Source organism: Alligator sinensis, unplaced genomic scaffold (assembly GCF_000455745.1).
Source record: "Alligator sinensis unplaced genomic scaffold, ASM45574v1 scaffold337_1, whole genome shotgun sequence".
In the NCBI taxonomy this organism is placed as follows: domain Eukaryota; kingdom Metazoa; phylum Chordata; order Crocodylia; family Alligatoridae; genus Alligator; species Alligator sinensis.
Genome location: NW_005841927.1, coordinates 1,900,225 through 1,909,590, shown reverse-complemented (window position 1 = coordinate 1,909,590; position 9,366 = coordinate 1,900,225). Strand labels below are relative to the sequence as shown.

The window sequence follows — 9,366 nt, the reverse complement described above, 5'->3', positions numbered from 1 at the left end:
AGCGGTTTGTTTTGAAATTGTGGGTTTTATCTTGCTGTCCTGGTACTTCTTTCTACCATACTGTTGCTGTCTGCAAGTATGAAAAATAAATAACACGACAAAAAAAGAGGGTTTACTTTAAGAATAAAGCCATATCTATTGTTCAGCTATTAGTTGTGCAAGAATAAATTGTGAAACAATTTTCAGAGATAAATTCTGTATTTATAGACTCTGGTTCATCATCTTCCTCTGAAGAGGAACGACCTAAAAGATCAAATGTAAAGAATGGTGAAGTGGGTAGGCGCAGGCGACACTCGCATTCACGGAGTCCGTCACCTTCTCCGCGAAAACGGCAAAAAGAGTCCTCCCCTCGGTAAGCATTTTTTTACTTCTGCACAACAGATAGCTAGATACATGCATAGTAGAGGTGTGTGAAATGGGCCCTGTTCGATTTGGATTTGGCCCCAATTGGGGACAGTGATTCGATTTGTTGATTTGGATTCAATTTGGCCAAATCTGAAGATTCGATGCTGGTTCAGAGAATCAGCGATTCGGCTGTAGACACAGCTTTAAATGTTTTTTCTACATACCTCAAGGTACCAACACGGTTCATGAACGCTAAGATGCTGGGGCGCATGGAGCATCCCACAGGAGTGCTGGGGGGCCCCCCACATGCTTGGTGGGAAACTCAGAAGTGGATCAGAAATACTTCCTGTCCACTTCTGGGTCTACCGGGGAGTGTGCGGGGCAGGGCCTCCCCCCTAGCCCGGCTCAGCGATCGACTACAGGGGGACCCCGGGTACCTCCCAGACGCAGGAGGCACCAGTTGCCGAGCCGGGGGGGCGGGAGGGGGCCCTGGCGTGCTCCCGGGAAGACCTGGAAGTGCTTCTGGTCCACTTCCAGGTCTGCTGCCAAGCACACTGGGGAGACCCCGCACTCGTGTGGGATGCTCCATGCACCCCAGCATCGCAGCATTCAGAAACCCCTCGGTACCTTGAGGTATGTAGAAAAAACATTTAAAGCTGTGTCTACAGCCGAATCTCTCCAAATGGATTTGGAGGGTTCCGATTTTGATTTGGAGAGACTAAAGGGTCTCCTGATTCAATTTGGATTTGGAGATTTGGCCACTGAATCAGGGCGAATCAAATTGGGGACCGAAGCTTCGCACAGCCCTAATATATAGGTACATACTCCATAGCTTAAAAATGGGCTGTTCCTTTGTGTTACATTTACATGTATTGTTTGCAGACCCTCAGCAGAAATAGGGGGTGGGGGGCTGGGATAATTACTGTCCAAATGTTGTACAGCCTGAGTAAAAGGTGGTCTTCACATACATTTTAGACCTTAGGGATGAAAGCTTAAAATCTTGATACTAGCAGTAGACTTCCTTTATAATGCTAGGACCTGATCTAAAATCTATCAGTCATTGACTTCTGTTGGTTTTAGACCCCTATCCCTAGAGTTTAATATTAGGAGCTAGTACAGCAGGATTAACTTGATCTGGGCCTTGAAACTTATGAGTTATGTTTGTATTTGCCTCGGATCTGTGGCAAACGGAAATTTTGACTTTTGTTTTTTCTCCACTGCTGTCAGGATGCAGATGGGAAAGAGGTGGCAATCACCAGTGATTAAAAGGTTGGTTAGATATTAATCTGTTAGAGTTTTAAATTTAAGATCTTTTAGACAAGCCATACTTTTGTCACAGATGATGAGCACAGCTTCCCTTTCCCCTGCTCAACCTGCAGGAAGATAAATCAGATAAGAAGATAATTGGCCAAGGAAATTCCAGCTGCCCACTTCCACAGTTTTTTTCGTTTTTTGCAAGTGAAATTTTAACATCCTCCCTATTTCCCTAGTTAATAACAGTTTTTGTAATTGGTGAAATAAGATCCGGTATGAGGTTCTTACCTGCACTGCTATTAAAAACTGTTTCCCTAAATTGTTCCTCTTAGGCAATTTAGCTTGCTTGATTCTTTTCATATGCTACTGAAGCATTTATGAATGCTATGGGAAGGTAGCTTTCTTATTGCCACTACTAACCAGAAATTAATTACAGTGTAAGACGTAACCTTTCTGAGCCAGATTGCGACTAATTTCTGCCTTTAAATGCTGAGCGTGCCTGTTAGAATTTGCCAGTCTTCAAAAGACTCCTTGAATTTGTGTACAATTTTCATAATTTTAAACAAGAATAAATTCAGCTAAGGTCTCTGTATCTGTGTAAACTATGTTCCTAGTCTTAGTTATTCTCTATGTTAAATGTTGAAGGTGTGACTAGATAGTATTATTAGTTTGGCTGTGATGCTTGAAAACAAATGGGTATTCTTTAACTCATGTGAGTTCAGGTATGTGGTTTCATGAACAAAGTTAGTTGTGAAGCATCTAATATACTGCTGTGGAAAAATAAGGGTATTTTGAATTACATCTTAACCAGTAGGTTATATTCACTGAATATCTTGTTTGTTCGAAGCTGTCCTGCTGTAACTTTTTTGTTACTGGTCTGTCTTTGCATTTTTATTTAACTTGAGTCATGGAAAAGCTGTATTTTTCTTGCACAGATTAAGCTGATTTAAGATTTTCTAATGTTCTGGAAGGACTGTATTTGGCACATTTTTCCTCCTTAGAAATAACTTGCAAACCTTTTTCTTTAGAGCATAAAGAACCTAGTTTCTGCTCCAAATACTTTATATTAACAAAGGTAGTCCTTCAGTCCCTCCTCTTTTTCTGTTTTTCCCTTTGCCTGCACTCTCTGCAGTATTAAGTTTGCTGGTGGTAGACACATCTTCTTGGAATTGGTTGGTATCTCTGTGCCTCTGAATTTGTAAACCATTTAGGTATCCCGGTTCAATAATAAATATTTTCTTAGTCTGAGTTTTAAAAGCTTGTATGATAAGGCAAAGACTACAGCTTCCATGCCATACTCTGAGAAAACTTGGCGGTTTCCTTTTGGTCTTGTGGACATAATCATTGTTAGACAATATTAGTATTGTAATAGAATCCCCATTGGAAGAAGTGTTTGAAATAGCTAAATATTGCACAGTTTTCGGGGATAATGACAACAGCTGGAAAAATTTAAACCATCGGGTATTAGATTCTTTTAAGCTACTCTTCTCATTATAGTAGGAGGAGGAGAAGTCCGTCACCGCCTCCAGCCAGAAGACGACGCTCACCTTCCCCAGCACCTCCACCAAGACGGCGCAGATCACCATCGTTACCTAGGCGAAGGTAACTATTGAACTGCATTGATTGCTTTCTATTATACTGTGTTTGTAGAGCTGTATAACTATGTACTGAAAGAAAGAATACAATGATTTATGCAACTGATGCCTTTAACACAAATCTTTTCATGGGAATTAATTTTTTTTTAAATCAGTTTTATTTTCTTTGGCTGTGGTTTAGTTGGCAAAGTCCTAAGTGTAGCAAGCAAGTGCTCTCATTGTCTAATATGGAAATAACTGTTCATTTCAGGTATGCTCCGATGTTCTTAACTAAATACTGTTTAAGAATATTTTAAAAGTGGACCATGGGAGTAAAATCTTTCCTTTGATCCAAGTGCATTTCTCTTGCTACCATAACAGCTTCTAAACTTGTATTTTTAGGTCTCCATCGCCACCTCCACGCAGACGCTCACCTTCTCCCAGAAGATACTCTCCTCCAATACAACGACGATACTCTCCTTCTCCTCCCCCGAAGAGAAGAACCACTTCTCCCCCTCCCCCGCCAAAGCGAAGAGCATCACCTTCGCCACAGTCGAAACGCAGAGTCTCGCATTCTCCTCCACCAAAACAAAGAAGTTCTCCAGCTGCAAAGAGACGTTCTCCATCTCTATCTTCCAAGCATAGGAAGGGATCTCCCCCCAGCAGGTCTAATCGTGAAACCCGATCCCCCTTACAAAACAAACGGCATTCACCTTCACCACGGCCTAGAGCTTCTCATACCTCGGCAAGTCCACCACCGCTGCGAAGGGGAGCTTCAGCTTCACCCCAGAGAAGGCAGTCTCCATCTCCAAGCACTCGACCCATCAGAAGAGTGTCAAGAACCCCAGAACCCAAGAAGACAAAGTAAAAAAAATAAAATAAATTAGCTTATAGATATGGAAAGTAAAAATAGTTAAAGCAAGAGAAGAGCCACCCATGGCTCTGTCCCGATCCTAGCCCCAGGCTCCCATCTGCTGTCCTGACTGGGCAGTGCCTACTGCTGCCTCGGCGCCCTGCCCCCCGTGGGCCTTGATTTGCCCCACACCTCTTCCCCCCCAACCCCCCAGACTACCAGCAGGGTGCTGCTCTCCAAACTGCTGGGCTGAATTCCTGGCTGCCTCCATGCTGCAGCTGCATGCATGCACACGACATTTATAGGTAGCATTATCGGCTACACCAGCAAAAAAAGCCAATAGCCAATAATGTTAATTTTCCTTTTAATCGGTGCTGATCTTGATATGCAGCTGATATATTGGTGCACCTCTAGCTGTTGTCTAAGGAAAGATACTGAGATTCTTTTAAGTCTGCTGTATCTTCTTGGCGTGCCATTTTGCTGTGCCTAGTAATGTCTTGGATCTTCCTTTCTGTGATCATTTTGTGATGCTACAGCTAACTGAAGCTGAATTCTAACAGAAATTAAAGGATTAACCAGAACATTAATTTGTAGACCTGTAACAATTTAGTAACATTGCCATTGCTAGTTACAGAGAAATGTGGTTGCTTTGTATGAATTTGGAATAAAAAGCAAAAGCATTTGACTGTAGACTTTTTATTTTTAAGGGCTTCCACACCAAGTCCGCAGTCAGCGAGAAGAGTGTCTTCATCCAGGTCTGCATCAGGATCACCTGAGCCAGCACCTAAGAAACATCAAGCTCCTCCATCCCCAGCTCGGTCTCGGTCCCCTTCCACTAACTGGTCTCCACAACCTGTGAAAAAGGCTAAAAGCCCCACGCAGAGTCCATCACCTGCAAGGGTATGTGTTTTCTTCTAATAAAAATCCTACTGATGTAGAATAGGCATGGGGGGCTTTTGTCAAATGTATGACAAGTTGATCCTATTAATGCTTGCTTGTGGTCCTTGGGCAATCCCAACCCATTCCATAGTGCGTTAAAGTACCTTTTAAATTATGGGATAGTAAAGGCTGTTCTGTTTTAAAATAAAAGTTTTTCATTTGGTCTAAAATGCACTTCATGTCCAGATTTAATCAGCGTTTCAGTTTTCACATTTGCACATGCTTTTAAAACAATGTATATAACCTCAACGATGATGATCAGTGGTACAGAGCAACAACCGTACCAGGAGAGACTGAAAGTCTAGGACTCCTCAGCTTGGAAAGAAGGCTGATGGGGAGATATAATACAGGTCTATAAAGCCACGCAGGGTGTGAACAAAATGAACAGGAACTCCAGTTTAAGATTCAGATCAGTAGAACTAGAGGCACTCACTGAAATTAGGAAATTCATATGAAACAAATAGGAGGGAAGTACTTTTTTTACTCAGCGTACAGTTAGTGTTTCTATACAATATGATAAAATTATGCACAATTTGTAGGAGGTATGTTGTTTTAATGAGATTATTGATATTACTAAGGTCCCAAATCATAGTGAGGCCACGTTTTACTGGGACCTGTAAAATTTGAGACGATTACTAATCTGAAGACCCTTTGGTTTTAAAAGAAAATGTAGAATATAGAGTAATGGTTTTTGACAACTACAAGTCATGTCGCACTTCAAGGGCAAAACTTCCATATGTGGTGCTAGTACAGGGGTTTTCAACCTTTTTTAATAGGTGTACCTCTGGCGGCCGGATGCGAAGCAAGGGGTGGTGGGGTGGCACACAGTTGGACACAGAGCAGCGGCAGTGTGGGGTGGTGGGAAGTGGCAGTGGCCACCATGTGAACTTCCCCTGCCTCCCGCCCACCCGTGCCTACCCCATAGGGCCCTCCCAAGTACCCCTGGGGGTATGCGTGCCCCCAGTTGACAACCCCTGTGCTAGTAGAAACATTGTTGACTGGCAGTGACTGGTCAGGTGGCTAACTGGAGACTATGGAGTTTTATCTCTGGGCATGCAGTGTGTTCTTGTGCATTGGGCACTGGAATGGAATACAGAAAACCTTTCCAGACTTGCTGCGCTGTACACTAGTTGTAGATGGAGTTTAATGTACTTTTTTTTTAATCCCTTTCATTTTTACCATCTGTAGAGCTCTTAGTTGTATTGCTGCAATAAATTGCTTCTAAGCTCTTAATGCATAACAAGCATGTCGCTTCCCAATGTAGATTATCTCTTTTTTGAGCTTGAATGCTTCTGCTAAGAAATGGGTTTGGTATATGAGTTGTTTGATTTATTTTTTTTCTGAGTCCACGTTGAGTTTGTGTGGGTTTTTTTGTTTTGTTTTGGGTTTTTTTTAGTTATGCACATAAATTGCACTGACCTGCACAAAAGGATTGATTTGAATCCCTTTAAACAAAGTAAATAAAAAAGCTGACACGCCAGGCATAAAAATCATATGTATTGCTCTTTTTTACAGAATTCTGATCAGGAAGGTGGGGGGAAGAAGAAGAAGAAAAAGAAGGATAAGAAACACAAAAAGGATAAAAAGCACAAGAAACACAAAAAACACAAGAAAGAGAAGGCTGCTGCAGCAGCGGCTGCTGCTGTAGTGGCAGCTACTACCACGTCACCACAGGAGGACAAAGAAGCAGAGACAGAACCTAAGAAGGTTAGTCGTGGTCTTTAATGTTGAAATAGCCCCCAAGCCTATGGTTTCAAATGCAGTGGAATAACAGCTTTACAGGCCTCATTATTAACGGGAGGATTGGACAACAGTGTTCAAATTAGTAGGGCCTGTATCAAGCTGCCACTTAGTTCAGATGCCCCTTCATTATCCTAGTTTTGGGATATAGAGGAATGCTCTTGAATAATGCTACTTATGGGTGAGTAATTCTAGTTTCCCTTTCTTTCAGTCCTCTGCTCGTGAGAGGCTGTTAGTGGACGCTGAAAAAAGGGACTGACAGTATAGATGAGATCGTCAGGGCGGGGAAGTTCAAGAAATAGTAAATTTCCTAATTTCTACCCTGGAAAAATGTAATCTATCATATAAATGCGAGTGTTTGTATTATTATTTTAAAGGTAATCATTTAAAAAAATTGCCATTTTTCAAATATTAAAAGTACAGGTACCCTAAGACTTTAAGCAGGTACTGCTTCACAGACCTACAGACATGGTTTATTTTCTTAATTCTGTAGGTTGGTTTGTATATGCTTTCTGCTGTGTTTGTCGACCAGGTTTCGCACCATTGAAATTTTGAATGCAAAATTGACTTTATGTATCTACAGAGAATATAGAAAGCTGCTAAATGGCAAAGATAGTTCATATCTAACGTCTTTCAGGACCCAACATGTTTTCTATATAAATATGCACGCTTTTTAAGTCCTTCTAAAAATTACACCACCAAGTTGGAGCAAATAGTTAACTTTAGCCAGTATATTAATTGATGTGCTTCAAACTTCTTCTGATTAAATGACAAGATTCTAGCATGTCAGCTGGCTTAGAGGCAGAAAACTGTAGTGAGATCCTGTGTTAGTCTGATATGAAACTGCAGTAAAAATGGTACTATATCAGTTTCTATTACCTAGTGTAGCTGCAGAAATAACTACTTTATTTTTTTACTTTAAGGAGACTGAAAGTGAAGCTGAAGATAATCTGGATGATCTAGAAAAGCATCTGCGAGAGAAGGCACTGAGATCAATGAGGAAGGCACAAGTGTCACCACCGTCTTAGGCTGAAACCTTTGATATATGTACATTTTATTTGGTTTGTACTCAGAATTCAATTTCAAATTGCTAAAACGTGTTTGAGCTTTAGAATATAACATTTGTTGTAATTGCTAGGTTGAGGTTCACCATGTAAAAGGGCATGGATTTACATTACAAAAGGCGTCCACAGTGTACTAGTGACATTCTTTCATTGACAGCTGATGTTATTTCATTTAGAGTAAGAAATTTTCTTTAGAAGCAGTAAGATTTTTTTTTTTTTTTTAGTAGGTTTTAAACATTGTTGGCAACTCTGCAGTTTCTTTAAAATGACCAAAACGTATACAGTATTTACAAAGTTCATGTTTCGGAGTTTATTGCATCTACTTGCGTTAAACTACCAACCTTTGTGGGTTGTAGATTTACCCAGAAGCAAAACCACTGAATTATCAAAGGTGTACATACAGATATTTTAATGCCATAATCTTTGTTCTTTAATGTTGCCTGTATAGCCTCCATTAAAGTGAATCAAGAATAGAAATTTAGAATGGTACATAAATGAAAGCATATTGTTTGCCAGGACACTGTGGGTTTATATTGATGTAACAAGTTGATTTGGAACACTGGAATTTCATTTGTATTCTTATGTTCTTTTTTTAAAGGGCAATTTCCATGATCAGCAGTCCCAGAAAAGTTCCTTCAGTTACATAAATTTTATTTGTGAGATGATGTCGTTGCCCCATTCATAATTCTTGTCTCGTTGCGGTTCTTCTGAATGATATACTTTCAGAGCTGTGGTCTTTGAAAACCTGGAGAACCTGAACTTTGGATATTGTCATGTTTTCACTGTTTTTCGTTTTTGTTTTTTTTAACTAAAGCTATATAAAGCTTGTGGATTAAACAAAAATAAATTTCTAAATTTAAAGCAGTGCTGACTGTTTTTCTACCCAAGTTAAATTCCTACTTCCTCTTGTACAGGATCAACAAAAACATAGATATGGAAAAACTAAGGTGTTAGACTTACTGCATTTTGCAAAAATAAAAAAATAACCCTGAATCTGTTAATCGGGGGTACTATAGACTCTTTTTTTTTTTTTTGTAAAGCTAGCTTAAAATTGACCTCTTCTGTGATGCTTTTTATGTTTAAAAAAAAAAAAAAAAAGACTTTCAAAATCACTTGCTATAGGAAGTAGAATATTGCAAGGTGATGAGAAAATGTAAGATAAAAAAGGAGAAATTTATATTAATTTTGTTTTAGCTTTACTGCATACTTACACATGTGTGAAGTTAAACATGCAACCCCTGAAATTTGAATGCATTGATGGCACACACAACTTCAAAACTAACTTACTAGATAGTAATTTGGGTTTCAACTAAGACAGTTTAAATACTTTTGCTCTGAATCTCACTTGTGAACAATTTGTTTATTTAATTTTAAGTATAGATCTTTTATGACCTCTTTATTTGAAGTCAGTCTGATTTTCAAAATATACATGATACGCTCTAGATATGTAAAGGTGAGGAAAACCTGCACGTTATGTTTGTATCTCTTTTAACTGTTGAAGTGCTTTAGCATGCTGTAATCTTAGTTAACCAACACTTAACTCAAGGGAGCAACAAGTCAACATTTTTGTGGACAAACATGCATTTAAAATGCTCCT

General features: G+C 39.8%; 1 protein-coding gene across 13 annotated transcripts in view; it reads left to right on the top strand.

Moving 5' to 3' along the window:
- The window catches only part of SRRM1 (serine and arginine repetitive matrix 1), a 22,530-nt gene extending 13,961 nt beyond the window's left edge, over positions 1–8,569 (top strand). For 9 of the 13 annotated variants that reach the window (XM_014517817.1, XM_025198726.1, XM_014517815.1 and 6 more), the window contains 7 exons: positions 208–352; positions 1,573–1,614; positions 3,097–3,201; positions 3,576–4,037; positions 4,734–4,926; positions 6,481–6,672; positions 7,629–8,569. In XM_014517817.1, coding sequence (XP_014373303.1) covers positions 208–352; positions 1,573–1,614; positions 3,097–3,201; positions 3,576–4,037; positions 4,734–4,926; positions 6,481–6,672; positions 7,629–7,733 — 1,244 coding nt within the window. In that variant the 3' untranslated portion in view covers positions 7,734–8,569. Of the gene's footprint in view, positions 1–207; positions 353–1,572; positions 1,615–3,096; positions 3,202–3,575; positions 4,038–4,733; positions 4,927–6,480; positions 6,673–6,916; positions 7,007–7,628 lie in introns of all 13 variants that reach the window. The other 4 variants (XM_014517820.1, XM_014517818.1, XM_014517812.1 and 1 more) reach the window with 3 other exon arrangements.
- Positions 8,570–9,366: the final 797 nt, after the last annotated feature.